Source organism: Empidonax traillii, unplaced genomic scaffold, assembly GCF_003031625.1.
Source record: "Empidonax traillii isolate 1590-97213 ecotype Southwest subspecies unplaced genomic scaffold, ASM303162v1 scaffold630:size906685, whole genome shotgun sequence".
Taxonomy (NCBI): Eukaryota; Metazoa; Chordata; class Aves; order Passeriformes; family Tyrannidae; genus Empidonax; species Empidonax traillii.
Window position 1 is genome coordinate 73,593 of NW_020955823.1, and position 19,545 is coordinate 93,137.

The 19,545-nt window shown below is 43.8% G+C and overlaps 1 protein-coding gene across 5 annotated transcripts; it reads right to left on the minus strand.

The window, feature by feature from the left end:
- Window positions 1–37: 37 nt before the first annotated feature.
- RUFY1 (RUN and FYVE domain containing 1) lies at window positions 38–15,090 on the minus strand. Of its 5 annotated transcripts, none has more exons than XM_027898928.1 (18): window positions 14,785–15,090; window positions 10,070–10,243; window positions 9,630–9,747; window positions 8,840–8,941; window positions 8,388–8,511; window positions 7,926–7,984; window positions 7,222–7,287; window positions 7,054–7,123; window positions 6,100–6,201; window positions 5,558–5,674; window positions 5,047–5,214; window positions 4,206–4,303; window positions 3,621–3,740; window positions 2,684–2,813; window positions 2,177–2,271; window positions 1,687–1,735; window positions 1,422–1,499; window positions 38–771 (listed from the first exon to the last, which is right to left on the minus strand). In XM_027898928.1, the coding sequence occupies exons 1-18, from the start codon at window positions 15,050–15,052 to the stop codon at window positions 628–630; spliced, it is 2,082 nt and encodes a 693-aa protein (XP_027754729.1). In that variant the 5' UTR covers window positions 15,053–15,090; the 3' UTR covers window positions 38–627. The 5 variants fall into 5 exon arrangements, with proteins under 5 accessions (XP_027754729.1, XP_027754734.1, XP_027754731.1 ...); XM_027898933.1 differs by having other exon boundaries at window positions 14,727–15,061; XM_027898930.1 differs by lacking the exon at window positions 14,785–15,090 and adding an exon at window positions 12,012–12,206.
- Window positions 15,091–19,545: the final 4,455 nt, after the last annotated feature.

Here is a 19,545-nt window from a genome sequence, read left to right on the forward strand (position 1 = left end):
CTGACCAGCAGCTGTTTAAAATCAGAACATCTCTTGCTTTCAGTTTTTGCAAAAGGCTTTATTGTGTAACTACCACACCGTGGTCACAGCGACTTCCAGAACAAGTACAATGTGCAGGATTTGACTCCGCAGTGAACTGAAGGCACATTCATCGACACTCCTCATAAAGCTCTTTCTATAGACAATTCATAAACTGACCTCTTCCTCTCTGACTTGGAGCAAATACAAAACTGTACACGAGCCAGGAGACACACAGGAGCACCTACAGTGAAGGTACAGAGGAACTGAAGTTCATGTGCAGAGACAGGGACGTCTACAGGGATCAAATAAATGTAGAAATGCCATATACAAATTTTAATACAAATGCCTATAAAAATCAGAAAAGTGATTTTAGTTTCAAATAGAACTATAGGGGAAATTACAGTTGATACAAGTTTCTTAATTATTCCAGTTGGGAGAAGCATTAGCTTGCACAATCCCTACAAATTATTTTACACTGCTCTGTCCCACAGAGGAAATCATCAGAGACCAGCCAGTCTGCTGCACAGAGGACACCTGCAATTCAGAATTAAAAAAATAATGGCTACTTTCCAATGTTAAAGCGCTTCTGTCAAGGGTGGGAGGGCCTTAGGAGGAGTTGGAGGAACACCGCTGGAGCAGCAACGTGTGACAAGTGTCGCAGACACGGACAGGTTTCGGGTACGACGGCAGCGCGAGTTCGTTACTGGAACAAGTGTTGCAGAAGATGTCCCCGCAGTTCCTGCAGTGGTGCTGCAAACAGAGTCAGAGTGAGCACAGCTGCCGAAAAGCAGCACCAGCAAGAGAGAAGTCAGACCTCGAGAAGGTTTTTGAGAACGCTGACATCCATCTCCCTTCCCTCCCCGCCAGGCCCAGCCCTCCCCGCAGCACTTCCTCCTGCGCAGCCGATCCCTCCCTCCACAGCCGGGAACTGCGGGAACTGCGCTCGCCCTGGCTCGGGGCGGAGCGGGAGCAGGATCAGGCGCGGGCCTGGCCAGGGACTGATGGAGCTCTGCCCGGATCTCCCCCTCCCGCTGCCAGGCCCGGCTCTGCAGGGAGGAGATGCAGCCCCTGGGCTGCCACATGCCCCGCGCTGTTCCAGACCACGGCTCAGGACTGCGCAGCATCCCTGGGAGCCGGGCACGGAGCACGGCCTGCCAGGCCCCTGCTCAGCCGGGAGGGGAGGCTGAGCACAGCCCACAACAACTCCCACCAAGGAGAGCACCCGAAAGCAGGAGAGAACGTTATGTTTAGGATGGGAAATGCCAAATTACTCCCTATGTAGTTATTATGCCAACAAGATCTGGAATTGAAGCAGGGTGAGCCTTCCCTAGCAAACTAAGCAACAGCACTATTTTTGTTTGCCATGGATTGTTTAAGAACAACCCACTGAGCAACATTACCTTCCTTCTTGAGATGGAGAATTCCTTTTCACATTGCTTGCAGTGTGTTGCTTCATCATCCTTCAGCCAAGTATGACCCTGGAAAATTCAAATGAAAACCACACTGGAGATACAAATAAACTTACAAAACAAAATTCAAAGGTGTTTTACCAATGCTGTTGGTATTTTTCAAAAGGCACCTTTTAAAGCAGAATAACTGATGAAATTTGAAGGTGTTGAGTGAAATTTGCATGTTCAGTCAAAATACCCATGAGATGTAGAGTACCTTTAGTGCTTTATTTACTTCTTTAATGTCCTCCATCTTCAACTTCGATCTGGAAAAGAAAAGTAATTATTCCCTCTGCATGACTTTATATTTAGTTCTGTTTGGTTTTCCCTCCCATTCCATGGCCCAGACAGTGAATCTACACCCCAATTCTTCAGCCAGCTCCCCATTACCCCTCTGAACCACTCACTATCACCGGGAAACTTTGTCACCTTGGGGTTTGCCCCCTTTTCAGTATAACCAGAAGAATGTGGGAAAAGCACAGTAAGAACTAAACATTTCCTGTAGTGTTCCCTCTCTCAGCTAACTTGCTCCTACAGGGATCCCCCTCACTTTCATTTCATGGCTCTTTAGTTTCCCATGCATAGTAACTACCTCCTAAAATTCTTTCATCAATTTATTTTTGTAACTGGATGAAGTTTAAAATTCTTGGTACTAGTTTGGTACTCCAGGTTACGTCACTTACAAGAGTTCAGTTCCTAGAACTTACTGGCTGAGATGAAGTCCCATTTCCTGAAGAGCTTGTTCCTGTTCCTCACAGACTTTCTCTAACTGTTGCTTCTCATCTTGCAGTTTTCTCAGTTCCTAAAAAATCAAGCACAAAATCGACTTTTTTATTCACTGTTTGACCAATAACCTTGATCAGTCTACCCAAACTATCCAAGCAGTTCAAAAGAATCAGCTCCTTTACAAACTTATTTCTGAGGCCTGATGTTTAGAGTTAACATGGCTGAGCTACCCATTGGTTCTGCACAAATGATGAAATTATTTAATCATATTTACCAGAAAGAGGAAGATTTTCAGGCTTTGAACGTTTTTGAGCAGAGCTAGAACGTATCAGTCCTGTGCCCACAGACAGACACAGATGTACAATTGTGTCCTCAGAATCTAAACTGCTCCACACACAGGAGCAAACCCTCTTCAGGTTAACAAGAATGTTCATGCTTAAAAAATTAATCACATTCAGTTTTTCTGAACACTTGAAGCTTGTGCATACCTTCTTCAGTCCTTCCATCTGTTGCAATTCTGTTTTAAGCAGAGTAGTTGCATCCTTCTCTTGGTGCAGTTCTTTTTGCAAAGTTTGCCTCTGTTCCTTTTCAGATTTTAACTCCTTTTCCAGAGTTGAGCTGTTTAAAAATAATTCATTCTAAAAAACCCTATAGCAGAAAATTATCCTATAGAACTTAGGGATAGCAACAGTGTGAGGAGAAGAAATCTTGTCCAAAAGAGAGTAAAACTAGAGTGGTGTTCTGGGAAAGGAAAGAATGGGCGGGAGATATCAAACTGTTATGGCAGCAGATGTCAAAAACTATATTAACATTTTCAGGTCACAGAAAACAAACAGCAATGAACAGCTAGAAGAAAAATAAACTACTAAAAGGCCTCCAAAAAAACCCCCCAAACCCCCAAACCTATTCCCCACAAGTACGTATTTCACTGCCTGTGTTTAAACTGTTTAAAAGGGACACTCTACCCTGATGTCTGAAGAGTGAAAGAAGCATTTTCTGTTGGTATTAGAAATCTTCAGAGGATTAACATTCCCAAAGAACAAGCCCCCAAACCCCTTTAAGAACCCCAATCCCTTTGCATGACAGTCACTTCTATGCTCAGCCTACGACCATACCTATCTCCTGATTTACTAAAGAAGCAATTGAAACTCCACTGCTGGTCGGAACGGCCGGATTTCTGCTGGCACTCTGTGCTCTCAATTGGATATTCTGGAAAAAAACCATGTCAAAATCCTCCTGCTCACTGTGCACTGTTCAGAAGGGCTGTGCTCCCCTGGATCCTGCCTGCTTCTGTCAATGCTCTGCCCAAGACAATTCGAACCTACCCCTCCTTACACCCGAGCACAAAAGGAGCAGAAAGCACTTGCGAGAGGAATGGCAAAAGGGAAGGAGAAAAAAAAAAAAAAATTCCAGCAGATTAAATACCATTTGTTGTCCAGCTGGGACATCTGCTGCCGACACGTGTCCAGCCTGCCAGCGAGCTCCTGCTTCATCTTGGTGCACCGCTCCTCAGCAGCCTGCCTTGCCTTTTCTGCCTGCTGCAGCCTACGGGGCAAGGAACACCGGCATTTGTTGGCAGTTCACTCCTCAACTACACCCTCTCACCCTCTTCTTTTAGATTTACCAGAGCAGGTCTTTATAAAAGCTTGAACCGCAAATGCAAGGGGAAGGAATTAAAAAAAAAAAAAAGACTTTTGAAAGTGTCGGAAAAAAAAAAACCCAAACAACAAAAGCTAGAGTCATACTAGTTCTTAAACTGAAGTTAACATGTTTTTAAACAGCCAGCCCATGGAAAGAGCTATGGCTTTCCAATGGGTCAATTATGGGCATGTTTGCCTGGGAAAAGAGAACAGCAAGCACAGAGAGATAAGGAGGAGAAAGTAAAAAAAGGTCATGCTGGCACATGTGCCCAAATGTCTGTAGGGGCATGTGGAAGGTCATCCTGTAAAGGCTGACATTGGAAACTTTCTACTGACTTCAGTGTTGACTTTCTGAGCTTGTAGTTATTACCTCTCTTCCATTTGTTTCATAGAGGACATCATCTCGTTTGTTTTTTCTTCAAAAGAGGATATTGCTTCTGTTTTCTGCTGTAATGAACACTCTGCATTCTATAGGAAACAGGGAACACAGTGTTTAAAGTCTGCCACCACATCAAGAATGTTCAGCTTGCTAAAGGCCAGGCTGGGTCTAACTGGAATGTGCAAACAAAATGCTGATAATGCCAGAGCAGACATTGCTCCACGTGTTTTGTTAAGACCTCAGAAGAAAAATCCCAACCCTTAACTAAGCTTTTACCTCTGAGATCAGCTACCAGCCAAAAATCCTCTCTTTAGAAAAAAAGCTTGGAGAAAGAGATTACCAGATTAAATGGACAGGATAAGATCATCAATGATGATTTGAATGCCACAAATGGACTCAGTGGGCATGGAATCAGGAAGCCAAGAAAACCCCAAATAAATACTGCTCTCGAAAGCAAAGGCCCACCTCAGCACTGGGGCTTCACTGGGCTGTGCCTTGCAAGTGCCTGTGAAAGGCCTGGGTAAAGCCTGAACAGGCATCAGGAAACAGCCCATAAAAATTGAGAGAAATCCCCTCTGGATTTGTAGCACCAGCTGTGAGAGGGAAAGGCTTGCTCAACTCTTATTTAATGGAGAAGCTACTTAAAGTTTTATTTCATTAACAGAAACAAGCTCTGTATATTTTGTGTGAGCACTACTACTCTGTGGCTTCCTTGTAGAAACGCTTATCAGTTTATTTTTTGTCCAACTGAAAAAAAAACCATGACATAACATCACAAACCCCTCCAAACAACAGAAACCCCACAAAACCATCCTCAGCCCCCTGCACGTACCTGAGATTTGTGAAACATCTGCAAGTTAATGGCCTTCACTTCTTCCAACTGTTGGCGAAGTGCAACTAAAGTGTCTTGTTTTTCATGAGTATCTTTTTCCAGAAGTTTCATGGCAATTTCCATTTCTGTTTTCATTCCAATCTGTAGCTCCAGCTCTTTCTCTAGTTCCTTACAAAGAGATCTCCTAGTTACTGCTGCACAGTCATACATCAGGATAAGCATTTCCAAACCCCCCATAACCCCATACACAAACCATGTGTCTTTGCTGTAATGTTGGTATTTTCTTAAACAGAGAAAGACCTTTAATTTCCAACATTCCAAAAGCCCCAGTTCCCAGTTCTTTACAGACACTGGTAATGTCCAGTGCCCATCTGGCATCTTGCTTGCAATTCTTTCATGAATTCTGAAGAGCTGCAAAAGGTGCACAAGCAGACACCTTGTATTTGTAAGGTTACAGTTTAGGCTGAATCCTGTGTCTTTTACCTCACTTTCTATAGTTAAGTTTCCTTACCAGCCTGATTTTTTTTTCTTCTTTCAACTGCTTCCAAACGTCACTGTACATTTCATCAAGACCCTGTCGTGACTGCTTGTAAGTATCCAATTCTACTTTTGTATCTTCTTTTGTTACCTACAAGAAACATCAGCAGAAAAGCCACATAAGATCACAAAGTATTTAAAGTATCCCTGTAATTCTTGTGTGTAACACAGCGTTTCTGTGTGCCATTTCAAGTAAAATCCTTATGCTTTACAACTAATGACCTGGCGAACATTAATAAGCTGAAATTTCAACAACCCAATAAAAAGAAATAATTCTAATACTTTGAATGCTTTCTTCCATCTGCAAGTATATGAGTGAGTAGTAAAGAACAGCAAAATCTAAATGCCTGCAAATCTAAATGCCTAAAATTATTAAAATGCCTGAGCACACAACACCCAGACTCAGTGATCTGCACAGCAGCCTGCTCATCTCTGCTGAGCATTGCAGCTCCCAGTGGGTTTGAGAGCACTAACTGCAGCTGATCAACAGAGATCGTCTTTAAATCAGTGGCCCACCTCTACACTCTTTTCACTCCGTTCACGAATCAATTCATTCTGTTGTTTTAACTGCTGCTGCTCTTCCTGCAGTGATCCAATTCGGTCAGTAGCTGCTGCAAGCTGTTTATAAAGAGAACAGATCTATATTTAATCACTGTGCAAGCAGGCAACATCTGGAGCAATTCTAAGGTCAGCAGCTCAGTCCCTGTAGCAGGTGTGCTGCTCACTTCCCCTTTCAGGAGCTGCCTGACCCTCCTGCAGCCGAAATTAATAACCCCACACACGTTTGTTCACTGCCTTCTGCTTCACACCCTCATCGATTATTTTTAAATATTAACTGCCCAAAGAAATGCATCCAAGTGTAAAAGAGTAAAATCCACCCTGGATCTGTGGGATTAACTAGAAGTCACCACAGCAGGTCAGGGCTGCAATTCACTGGTGGAACTGTACAGCATTTTCAAGTGGAGATACCCAAAATACACTGGAAATTGGACTACACAGATACACTCTGAAAGGGTGGTGGTGGGTTTATGTATATATATTTATATATACATAAAGCATGCTGCTGGATTCTATTTTACTTCCCATCTGGGAAAGATTTCTTAACTTCTGTTTTTCCAGGATCACTCACATGACAAATCCATAGACATGTGTATGTGCAGAAGGAAGAGGGGCAAGTCGTGTCCATGGCAGTGGTTTGATTACTTTTGGGTAGAGACACCATTGCAAGACAAAAAAACTTCATTAAGGAAATCCATCTATCAAATAGGTGCCCAAAAGCATTTTAACCACTAATTTAACACAGAAGCTTCCCAGAAAGCCTTCTCCATGTGTCAACCCATGCCAGCCTGCCCAGTCCCCCACATCTCACCAGTACCCACTCAAACGTTTTGGGTCTAAGGTACATTCTTGGGGAGTTTTGCCTCTGATGGAAAAGAGCTGTGAGAAATATTTAACAGAGCAGACACAAACCTCTTCCTGGAGTTTTGAATTGGTCTTTTCCAAACAGTCTATTTTGTTCTGAAGATCTGCAACCGTGCAACTGCAGCAAGGAGGAGAGATGCATGAAAATGGTAAAAGCCATAGTGAAAAAGCTACACAGGACAAGTGTTTGTATATGAGAACAGATGAAAATCCCACCTTAGATGTCGGTTCAGTTCTTCCACATAATGCTTCTGGTCAAGGACAGCCGTAATCCCTCCATCTCTAGTTGTAAAAGTGAGAATTTATTGACTGAGAAGAAAGTCCTTAATTTGAAAGTGTTAGTTTGTACTAGGGCTTTCAGCACAGACTTGCAAACTGAGTTGAAACCTTTCATCCTCTCCTTATAAAATACTTGTGCCTGAGTTAGAAGAGAAGCACCAGGGAGGTGAAGCAGCTGTTTGGCTGCTTTTCAGCAGCTCCACAGTGAAGTGCTTTGAAGTGACAGAAGCCCATAAAATATGAAATCCCCTTCATTTGCTATAGGTCTTCTAGATCCAGTGCTGTCAATAGCTGTGGTCTCAATTCACCTAACATTTCACCTACAATTATATTTTTTCTTCCATAACTGATCTCTCCCACAGAGAGAGCTACTCAGCTGAGAGCCTTTCTGAAACAGTGCTTAGAAACAAAGCAGTGATTTAGCAGTGAGTGATCTGGCAGATCATCTCTTCTAAAATCAAATCAAAACCACCACAGGCTCAATCTTTGAAAGTCAGTATTAGCTAACAAGATCTGTTTTGGATTCTCCTTTTTGGATGATTAACAGTTTGAGGTCTCCAGCACTCATGTCCTCCCACAGACTGACAGGTTTGTTCTACAAAACCCACAATGATTTAGAATTATTAATTCACCATACGTACTGTTTGCCATCACTGTCCTGTGTTTCCTTAAGGTACAAGGAAAAATCAATCACTCCAACCTGAAAAATGTATTAAGGATATTAAGACACCTTATGGTGCAATTCTGCATAGAAGCAGAATTGGAAAATCATAAAATGTGTATTTGGAAAATGATAAAAATATGAAGTTTAAGTTTGCAGAGACAAATAATATCTATATTCTTCCTAGCTGATGCAAACATGGAAGCTAGTGTTTGTCATAAAAGCATATTTTAGAGTGATCAGTTTCCTAGTAGTTATTAGTTATATTTCCATAAACTATTACTTATGTACTTTCTTTTGATTCACTGTGGGAAACATGACAAGCTTGAACTCAGGACATGCTGAAAAGAACTCTGGACCCATTTCAGTAAAGTATTTATAGATGTACTTAATTCTACTGGAATCTTATACCAACTGATCCTACTTAAGCTTTAATCTTCACCTGGGAATCCAAGTCTTCTCCTTTCAAGCAAAGGTTTGCATCGATAACATTCAGTCCAACCAGCAGACCCACAATAACTGCTCCTTCTTCCTCCATCATCAGTGCATCAGGTTCATAGAATTCACTGCAAGAAATATTACCAGGCATCACTCACTGCACATTAAATAATTATAGTGGCACTTCCATCACTGAAATCATACAAACAGTAACACAGCCGTTGCAAAGCTCAGCTGAGCAGCCCCTTCCCACCAATTTATTGCACAAGGTTGGGGGTTCAGAACTCTCAGAAAACACTTGTCTAGTTCCTCTGTAGCTTCACTGCAAAAACAATCAACCACTTGCTCCTCTGCAGGCTGCAAGAACAAGCTTAAAGTGGTCAAGGAATGACTCTCCCTGGAGCAACACAAGGTGTCAGTGATTTGGGGAACACAACCTACACAACCTGCTCTTACCTTAACAGATGCTTATGGTCCAAGAGCACCTTGAGATAATCTGCCAGTTTCTTCTGCATGAGTGCTAAATAAAGCCAAGCCCTTCCTCTGCCCACAGCAGTCCTAAAATGAAAAGTTGCATGTTTTGGTAAAAAAAAAGCTTTTTATTAAGCGGACTTGTGCGATTCAAAATTATCAGTTTACAAAGTGAGATGAAGGATACTATTTACTAAAAAAAAAAAAAAAAGGGCAAGAACCTCCCCAAACCCTCAACAACTGAAAAAAAAATATCACTGGGGAAATGAACTGCTGTCTCCAGAACACAAAAGCATTTAAGTATATCCCATTCTTTGGTGAAGGAAAAGTATATTGTAAAGTTTTCCTAACTTGAAAAGACACATATTGTCAGCTACCATCATAGCGCAAACACTGATGCACCCTAGCACTGAAAACAGTCTCTTTCTATCATCCCGAATTACCCAAATTAAATACTACTAGTGCACTCACAAAATGACACAAAGTTATAAAAGTGGAGGAAAGAAGAGGAATGAAAATAACTGTAAATGCTTTAGTTATTTTTAGCAAGGTTAAAAAGTTTCCAAATGCTGTTTTTAATCTGGCAGTATTGTTTGAATCAGAAACTCTGAATATTTTGAGGTATCCTCCTTGTCTCTTGGAGAAGTCAACGCCTCCTACATGCCCTATTTTTTCCTTTGGGAATAAATCTCATTAAGGAAGCCGAGAGACTACACAAAGGATTCCTTTTCCCAGCAGTATGCATGAAATGCATCATCTCCAACAACCAACTTACTTCAACTCTGGCAGATTTTTAACACTAGTTGCTATATCTGATGCTTCAGGACAAAGTTTTTCCACTAGCTCCAAAGGACCAAAAAACGATTTGTTCTGTCCAATAAAAGTCTTCTTCACTAAAGGGAGCACACAGAGAAGTTTGTGAGGAAAAGTAACAGGCTACCAACTCCAGAATTAACAATTTTAGTCTATGTGTTACTTTGTCTTACCAGCTTCTAACATGTCAATAAAAAGGGGGGCATTAAAAATATCTTGACAGTATAGGAGGCATAAAATACAGGGTGTACAGGGGTAACCACACAGTTATACCTGTAATGCCAGTTAGCATTGTACATTTATGCTATTAACAGTGTCATTCAGAGGTCAAACTGGAGACAGGGCAGGACACAAGAGCGACTCATTGACCTGCCTCTCCTCAGCCTGGTATCCAGAGCCCACCTTTCAGCCCGTGCTTGAGGCAGTGCTCCAGCACCACGAAGAACTGCTGCAGCGGAGGGAAGTCGGAGTCCAGGGTCCGGCCCAGGCTCAGGGCTGATTGGATCAGGATTTTGATGCTGAGCTTCATCATGTTCATGAGGTTGGCACGCTCCTCCATGGTGTGGCACCGCGCACCTGGGGGCACACGGGCGGGGAAAGAAAAGCTGATTTAGGAAAGACCTCTGAGATCATCAAGTCCAATCACCACCGTGTCAACTAGACCATGGCACTGAGTGCCACATCCAGTCTCTCCTTGGACACGTCCTGGGATAGTGACTCCATCACCGCCATTCCAATGTCTAATCATCCATTCTGGGAAGAAATTCTTCCTATGTCCAGCCTAAACCTCTCCTGGCACAGCTTAAGACTGTGTCCTCTTGTCCTGTCACTGGTTGCCTGAGAGAAGAGGCCGACCCGGCTACAGCCTCCTGTCAGGGAGCTGTAGAGAGCAATAAGGTCACTCCTGAGCCTCCTTTTCTCCAGGCTGAGCGCCCCCAGCTCCCTCAGCCGCTCCTCATCAGATCTGTGCTGCAGACCCTTCCCCAGCTCCATGCCCTTCTCTGCACCCCCTCCAGCCCCTCAGTGACGTTCCTGAATTGAGGGGCCCAGACACAGCACTTGCAGCGCCGAGTGCAGGGGGAGAACCGGCGCAGAGACGCTGCCCAGCTTTCAGAGCCCCCTCCCCGCGGTGCCCCCCACCCATCCCGCGCAGGGGGCGGGCTGGGGGTGCAGCCCCGGGGGAGGCCCCCTCGCCGACATTGCGGGGAGCGGGGCCGCCGCTCCCGGCACCGGAGGGTGGGGGACACGGCCCCAGCCCCCCGGCCCGGGGGGTCCCTACCTGAGCGGCGGGGCCGGGCCAGGCCGGGGGGACCCGCCGGGGCTGAGGGACCCCGGCCCGCCGCGTTACCACGGCGACAGCGCGCGGGGCGGGGCGGGCGCCATCTTAGAGCGCCGTGAGGGGCGCGGGGCGGGCTCGGCGCAGCCGAGGGGATACTGTGTGCGTGAGTGCGCTGCAAAATGTGGAATATGTACAAATTTTCCTGATAAAGGATGTTATTTTGATATTTGATCTTTGTATACCTTCAGGCCTAAACGACAGGAAAGGGAGATTTAATCCGTGAAACAGGTAGCAGCGCTAAGTGATGCCCGGGTGATAGAAAGATATGCTACTTGTCTGTAGAATTTCCTGTTAAAGTTTAGGGCCATGTTTCAGTAACCTCAGACCTAGAGAGAGGTTAACAAGGCTTGGCATCCACTGAGAGTGAACACAGAGAATGCAGAATTTATGGACTGCAAGGATGGCATGAAGCTGAGTCAGGGGAGGTTTAGGCTGGATATTAGGAAAGTTTCTTCCCCCAGAGGGTGGTCGAGCACTGAAAAGGCTCGCCAGGGCAGTGGTCACAGCACCAGAGCTCAAGCAGCGTTTGGACAGCGGTCTGAGGCACATGGTGGGAGTCCTGGGGTGTCCTGTGCAGGGCCAGGACTTGGACTTGATGATCCTTGAGGGTCCCTTCCAACTCAGCATATGCTGTTCATTCTGTGATATTCGGCAGAACCTCCAAGACAAGGGAAAAACTAATAAAGCCAACTCAGCAACTGTGCTGAATCAGCTCCAACTGGGTAAAAGGTAGTTGCAGCAGGGGCTGATCGTGACCACTGACTCAATAAACCCACCGATACAAAAGAAGAGAGAGACTGAGCATGCGGACTAATTAGCATGAGAAGCGAATCATTAACCAACAGAAGAATACCAATTAATAAAAGAACTAGGTAACTTGTAGCCAACGAACATTAACGCCTTCGTTTGCTAAAATAGCGAAACGTTTTGGTGGTAGGCATGCTGGTTTTGTGGATTTGCCACCCAGTGCCCCTTTCATTGCAGAACTATAAATAAATCTAATACCTCCACTTTGTGTGTGTATCAGCCTCTTGCATACCCAGGGAAAAAACCTATTTTGGGACAAAACAAGGAGCAGGACAGGGACTGGCTTCAGCCCCTCTGCTTCTTCAGGCATCCACAGTCTCGGATCGCCGCTGCCAACCACAGGCCAGTGGTCACTGAAATCCTCTTTTAAGGCACCGCTGTTGCAGTAGGACAGTCCTGCTGTCACCTGTGGGTCAGACACGATCACACTCCCCTGTGTCAGTCACACTCATGATTGTCAAGACTATTCCTAAGACTGTGCAAAAGTCTCCTCAGTACTAATCTTACCTTCCTATTTGTGCGCACAGTGTTAGTTTAGGATTAAAAATGAGCAAAACTCTTCCCTGTCTCAGAAGAGGGAAAACAGGGAGTCATTGTAATCGAATTGATCTTAATAACCACAAAGCACATAAAGTTTTGTCATCTCAGCAGGTTACTGTACAGTATATTGTATTATACTATAATTATATAGTTAATATGCAATATACTATATAGAGAGTATACTGTATATTGACTGTAGCCAATGGATGCCTCAAAACTGCATCTAATGTCTTGACATGAGACTGAGGATTAAAAGGGCTGTAATATTTTGAATGTCAGTATTAGCAGGTTACACAATAGAAACAGAAAATCTGTGAGTTTTTTGGGGTGTGTTCAATATTAACCATTTGGATGGTTTTCTGAATTAAAATTTTTACATATCAGGCATACTTTGCTTATAAGCCTTGCTCAAGGTACATGTATTACCCACAAGATTTTAAAAAACCAAAATAACGTGAATGAAATGTTCTTTATGAACACAATGGCTTGCATTAAGTTAAATAATTACTTGAACGTTCCTTTTTAGTCTTTTTAGTTGCAAATTTACATAGTCAAGTACATCTTTTGCAAAACTGTGCAAGCTGGTACATGCAAAATAAACAGGTATTAGACACATTACCAAAGCCAAGCCTCAAAGATTAGGAATCAGGTTACCCAAGTGCAAAAGATCACAGACATGATGCTGCAGTCTTTAAGAATGCAGTCACACAGTTTTGTCTCTCATCTAATTCAAGAGATTTGTTCCAACATCTTTTTGAAGCCACATGCCTTGTTTACTGTAATCATTCAGCACACTTTGAAGTCAGAAAACACTGAAGCACAAAGGAAAGCTCACAGTTCTCCATCTCTTGGTCTTTGGGACTGCAAGTCTTTCTTGATTTGTTTTCTTTAGATTTGTAGCTCCCGGCCTCTCTGCAAGGCAGGACACAGTTTCTTCAGTGGCACACCCTGGTTTAAGATGGGGTTTGTGTGTTTAAAACATATGATCAACAGATCTGAAGCAGCAGGTAGAGCTTATAAAATCTCCAGAGAAAGAGGATATAGGGAACAAGCTCCGAATTTTCCACAAGTGGTCATACAGGTCTTAGCCTATTTCTTAAACGTACCTGCTTTAAATTAAATTTATAGTGCTTGGTCAAAGATAATACTGAACAGGTAGAACAGGTGACCTAGTGCCTGTTCACATTTTATATATAAATTATGATCAGATTTTTCATATGGAATTTTCCATAAAACTCATCAACACATCCAAATCCTTTCAACAATCTGGGGAGGTGATGTCGTATTCACTTACTTCACAAGGAAGAAGCTGAAAGACTATGGTAAAAGTTCTGTTAAGTGTGGGAGCTCCATTTCAGGCAAGAGAACATGACATTCCCCACCCCTTGCCAAAAGCTGTATGTTCTTTTGAATTACATGTATTCGCAGCATTATTCCAAATGAAGAAAATGGGATTTTCTGCCCTTTATCAGGTTAAATCCCAGGTGCTCGAGATGGGCACCCAGGAAACAAATCCACGAGAAGTTTGGTGTGAGACTTTGAGATGCAAGGAAAGACAATCTATTTTTTTTTTTTTTCCGGACAATTAAACTCTGACTATGCAACACTGAGGAATTTTTACAAAACAATGAAAAAGTCCATCAGCAGCAACTGGTTTTCTCACCCTGTCCCTGCTCAGCCCCACAGAACTCTGCCTGGAAGACTCGCTACCATTATAAACAAAAAGGTAGCACAAGGGAGCAAATCTGAGCTCCACTGCTCCAGACTTTTAAGCACCAGTATGAGACCCTGGAGTACAGGGCTCCAGTCCCATTTTCTGCTGCATTTGAATGGGTTTTTTTCTCACGTTATGAGTATCACTGAGATTTATTTTCCATATGATTCAATTAAAGTCCTTTTCACTCTGTTCTAAGAGACCTGTTCCATAAAACTGTATGGCCGCCAGATCCATGAATGCAGATGTTCAACAAAGCACGTTGTGGTTAAACTTTTAGCTTAGTTAAAAAGTAACTTGTAACAAATCTGTATCTTAGCTTGCTTGTCCACCCTCTGACATGAAAGAAGATACAGCGCCTTCCTTCCCTGAACCAGCACATCAGGTAGGACATGGAATTGGGAGATCCCACAGTGCAGCCGAGGGGAGCTTTAGAGGAGAGGGAGAAAAGCCAGCAAATACAAGCTTACTGGATAAAACTAAAGTCAACTTTCCCAAATATCCTATGGGTTTAGTTTTCTTTTGATTATAATACACTTCTTAAGTTCTACATCTGCGTCGATCGTTTAATTTCGCTCCAACACAAAACCGCAGCATCTTACAAAAAGAAAACTCAAAGTAACACCCATGCACCACTGACACGAACCAGCAGCACTTACGGGAGCGGACTGATTTGCGCACCACAAAAGCGAGTTTACTAAAGAAGCGGAGCCGTACTTGTCTTTGCCGGGCTGTCACTGCTGCCGGGCTTGGACACGAACCCCGCCAGGGACGCGGACTTCAGGGCGCTGCCATAGCTCAGCGCCAAGTTTTCCGAGGCTTTCTTGGCCAGCGACAAGATCGGAGCGGACCACCTCCCTTCCTCCGGCTTCGCCTTCTCCTCGTTCCTCAGCTCGGCCGCGTCAGGGAGCTGCTTTTTGTCGATAATCTCGAAATCCTCCTCCCTGCCCGCGGCGGGCGCGGCGCGGCGCTCCCCGGCAGCCATCTTGGGCGGGTCACATGACCGCGGCCAGCGGCGGCGGGGCCGCCCTCACCCCCGGCGCGGGGCGGGAACCGGGAATGCGGGCGGGAACCGGGAATTCCGGCAGGGACCGGGAATGCGGGCGGGAACAGGGAATTCCGGCAGGGACCGGGAATGCGGGCGGGAACTGGGAGTGTGGGCAGGTGCCGGGAGCCCGGGCAGGTCATGGATCCCGGGCAGGTACCGGGAATCAGGGCAGGTACTGAAGGCCGGACAGGCACCGGGAGGCCGGACAGGCACCGGGAATCTGTGCAGGTACGGGGAGCCCGGACAAGCACCAGAGCCCTCGCAGGAAGCAGAGCCCGGTCAGGTTACAGAGCCCAGGTGTGCACTGGAAGCCTGGGCAGGCCATGGAGCCCAGGCAGGTCACAGAGCCTGGGCAGGTATCGGGGGTTGAGCAGGTCATGGAGCCCGGGTGGACACCGGGAATCCTGACAGGTGTCAGAGCCCGGGCAGGTTCTGGAGCCAGGATGAAGCACCTGCCTGCATCGGCAGGGCTGTGAGACAGGCCTGACCAGGACTGAGCACTTCGCTTGCTGTTCTGAGTTATACATGAACACCCAACTATTAGTAAGGCCACTCACTAATGTGTTTGGGCTGTGTTTGGTAGAAAAGATCTATCATGAAGGGGAACTGGAATTACCCTAGTATGAAAATTTGATTTTACTGGGTGCCTCAAATATTGGTGTGACCCACTGACGTGTGTCTTGTTATCTGTTTTTTCCATCCAGCAACCACATGTGCTTGAGATACTTCACTTACTCACTCACGACATAGTAGATGCTGCATATCAGCTTTTTTTTGCTACATAGATGGAAGTCTTCTGGAAGGAGAATAGGAGAGTTAAAATCAATTTCAGTACTCTTGCAGCAATATAAATCTTCAGGCCTATAACTTATTTATTCTACTATAAGCTACTTTAAGATTGATTCTGTCATCTTGGCTCCTCACACACTGAAAATTTAACAACTTTTGTTCCTCAGAGCGCTGGGAAATGCTTATATTTTTGTTGAGAATTCAGAGATCAGCAGCCTCTTATTCACCCATGATTCATATGAGCTAAGTATAGGCTTTAATCTACTTTTGCTAACGGGTGATAGAGGTAAGTTTTACTCCATCTTGTGGACTCCAGCAGTATTGGGCTGTGTTTATAAGGAAATAATCTCTCATAGCTCTGTAAGTTGCTATCTTGCAGCTGACTATATGAATATACCTCTTGACTTGAGTAAGAGTTGACATTGATTTTTTGTTAGAGTCAGGGTCGAGAAGGTAGTCTTAGCTAGAAGCAGAATTCTAAGCATTAAATTAATGCTTCTTTTCCAGTAGATCTGAAGAAAAAGACATAAAAGTTTTGTGACTGAGAAAGTAAGAGCAAAACCAAGACTCCTATTTACCTCATGATGTTGCTCCCTTAAGGTAACAATGACTCAGACTCCCCTTTACAGCCTCACAATTATCTACTTCGTAAAAATATTAAGTGAAACTATCACACAGTCTGTGATTGTCTTTTCTTACTATTAAAGAAACATTTGAACATTTTATTTCTAGTGTCTGTGGAGGAAACTTTATACTGTGCATAAAATTTAATTGTGCTTCACTTGTAACTGTTTGGTCAAAATGACTTAAATGTTATGAAGTCACTCACTGATTGCTTTAAATGCCCTCTGTCTGCACACTTCTTATTTCAAAGCAAGCAAGAAGTCTTGTGACATTGTGAGTCCTAAAATAGAGATTTGTTTTGTTTACAGTTTACAATTTCCTAAGCAGTCATTTGGGGCAGCCAAAGAGGGATGTAGTTTATACAGAATACAGCTTTAAGGTTGTAAAATTTAAAAAAAAAAAAAGAGCAATACAATTATTTTTAAAAATAAAAATAAATTTAAAAAGGGGAAAAACATACTTTGGTTTCGGTTCACAAATTTATCAAGGAGGGGCACTATGCATGAATAACAGCACTGACTTTTAGCTTTGAGAGTGGGCTTACTTTTATTTGTCTTCTGCAGATGATGATATTTCACCACTGTTGTCACTTTACAGACCACTGGTCCAGCTCTTGCTACTCATGTGAAGATGAACAATGTTTTCTTTTGAAAACCCCTTTTGTGGCTGCTCTAGGTCTGCCACAGTACCTAAATGTCAGTGGAATGTCACGTGGAAATGTGTGTCATAGTAAATAAAGGGAAAGATAGAGCAAAATGTGAAGGAGAAACTTGCATTAAGATACTGGCATGGAATCAAAAGAACAGCAGCTCGCTCAATATAGATTTAAATCAGCCAGTTAAGACCAGATACTCACCAGATAGATATTAAATGACAGTCTTAGGAAAAGTCCAGTATATTTATTGTATTACTCAAACCTATTTCTTGGTTTTTAGAAAAAGAAAAAGTAAAAAAAAAGCTTTTAATAGGACTATAGTGTACTGGAAAGTGAAGTATCAGGAAGAAGGTAAAACCAACACACAGATTTTCCCTTTTGTTCTTTACCGTTTCTGGCACCGTAAGAAGAAAGGCAGAGGCAGAACTTCCCAGTAGGTGACACTGTGGCACTACTTTCTTGGCAGAGCAGCCTCCAACATCCAGCAGGGACAGCCCCGGAGCAAACACCACCCGGTGCAGCTGCCTCAGAAAGTACCAGAGAGCCCCCAAGAAAATGAAAAGAAACAAGCTGAGCTTGTGCTCTCCTGAGCAACCCCTGAAGCTGCTCTGTGACATAACCTGTGCTCACAGAGCACAGAGCCCCCCCCCCCCATTATTGCATTCAGACACTTTTGTGTCAAGTATAATTTTGAAGGTTTTATAAAAGTGATGTAAATTGAGGGACACAGGGTAAAAGGAATTATAGATGTGATTACAGGCTGAATCCTGGTAAGATAACAACACGGTATCTTTGAAATGTGCTGACATTATTGCTACTTAATGCAGTTTTCAACTAACACAATAATACTAAGGAATACTAAACAAATCTTTTCTGTTTAAGATACTAAAGAACATTTAGGTGCTTGTATGCAGTTCTGGTGACATTGCACTTGTGCTCCTGAGGGCCCAGTGTGGCACAGACTGGCTCAGATCTCTCCACAAAGAATTTAGGTCTCATAACTCAGTCCCCTCTGTGAGGTGCAGTAAACCAAGAGTTGGAAAAGATTGCAACAAGTAGTGTGAGAAGTGCAATTCCCAGCTTTTCTCTTGCCTTTGATTTTCTCATTTTCTGATTGCTCTGTGAGTGACACTGCATATTAATTAGGAGGATATCCAGAGAGCTTAAACCAAAAGTGAAGTCAATAAATCTTTAGCTAGAATTTTACTTTGTTTTAAATAGGAAAAATTTCTTCTCTCTCTCCTTTCTTTCCTCAGAGTGTTTTTCCTTGCAGAGCTGTAACCAATACTTGGTTTGCCACACTGAGGGATAGCTCCCAGACACTTTGACTTGATAGGAATTTTTATGGGCAGGAAAAATGAAAAAATGGACTAGGTGTTTTACAGATGTGCAAAAGCACCTTTGTTATTGTCAGGATCAAAGGGAAACCTGAGCTTTTGGATAATGCAGGTGTACAGCTCAGTCAGCTTCACTGAGTCTCTGTTACCAATTCCCCTCATGCTGCAAGTCAGGCAAATTTTTCTTCAGGCCTTTCTGCGCTTCAAGAGTAAGAGAGAAGCTGGAGCAGGCAGGTTAGATGTTAACAGTGAGGTTGCTTAGTGATCTGTCACCAGCAATCCTTTAGAAATATCTTGGCCAATCCATTTGAGGGAGTTGATCAATCGTATGTGAGCATGTCACCTTTGGAAACGGAACTGAGAAATGTGGGGCACCAGTCACTCAGGTGGTTTAAACTAGTTTAAAGGGCCACTGGAGTGCTGCTGTTCTCCTTTTCCTCCAGCTGTGTGTTCCCATTTCCTTACAACAGCAGGGCTGCCCATCTGACCTCTCCACAAGCCAGTCCCAGGTAAAACTGGCAGGGAATGCAGGCTGTAGCTCTGTAGCACCCTCAGGCAATCGAACTGCTGGCTGCCTTGTTCCATCTCTTGCCTCTGGCCAAATCTTCTCCTCAGCTCCCTTGGTCATTGGCTTGCTGAGCCATTTCAATGCACTGAGTTGGCAGAAAATTAATACAACCAAAGTGAACAGTTTTTCTGCTGATTTAATGCACTGAAATAGTTCATATTTTTAAATTGTGTGTTGGAAGGATCACTCACTATACGGGTGTCCAGTTCAACCCCCAGTTTTCTGCCTGCCCTGGGTTCTTCACACAGACTCCACGTGGCATATTAGCAAAATGGATGACAGAGTTACCACTGGAGTTTTTATCTTAAACATCTTTCTTTCCATCTTTTGCCAGTCATAAGGACTCCTGGCATCATACCAGCAGTAAATGCATAGAGGGAAAAAAAGGACCAGAATTAGAAAGAGGAATCATTGCCCTGCTAAATTCTGAAAGCTTCTAGAAACCAATGGATTAGGG

Bases quoted from the DNA above. Each gene is read 5' to 3' on its own strand.
- RUFY1 (XM_027898928.1), bottom strand. From the start codon at position 15,052: ATGGCTGCCGGGGAGCGCCGCGCCGCGCCCGCCGCGGGCAGGGAGGAG. The intron at 5,215-5,557 runs GTAAGGAAACTT...TCTCTTTGTAAG, and splicing joins AAGAAAAAAAAATCAGGCTG to GAACTAGAGAAAGAGCTGGA. The intron at 2,814-3,620 runs GTATTTAATCTG...ATTTTTAAACAG, and splicing joins TCCCAGCTGGACAACAAATG to CTCAACTCTGGAAAAGGAGT.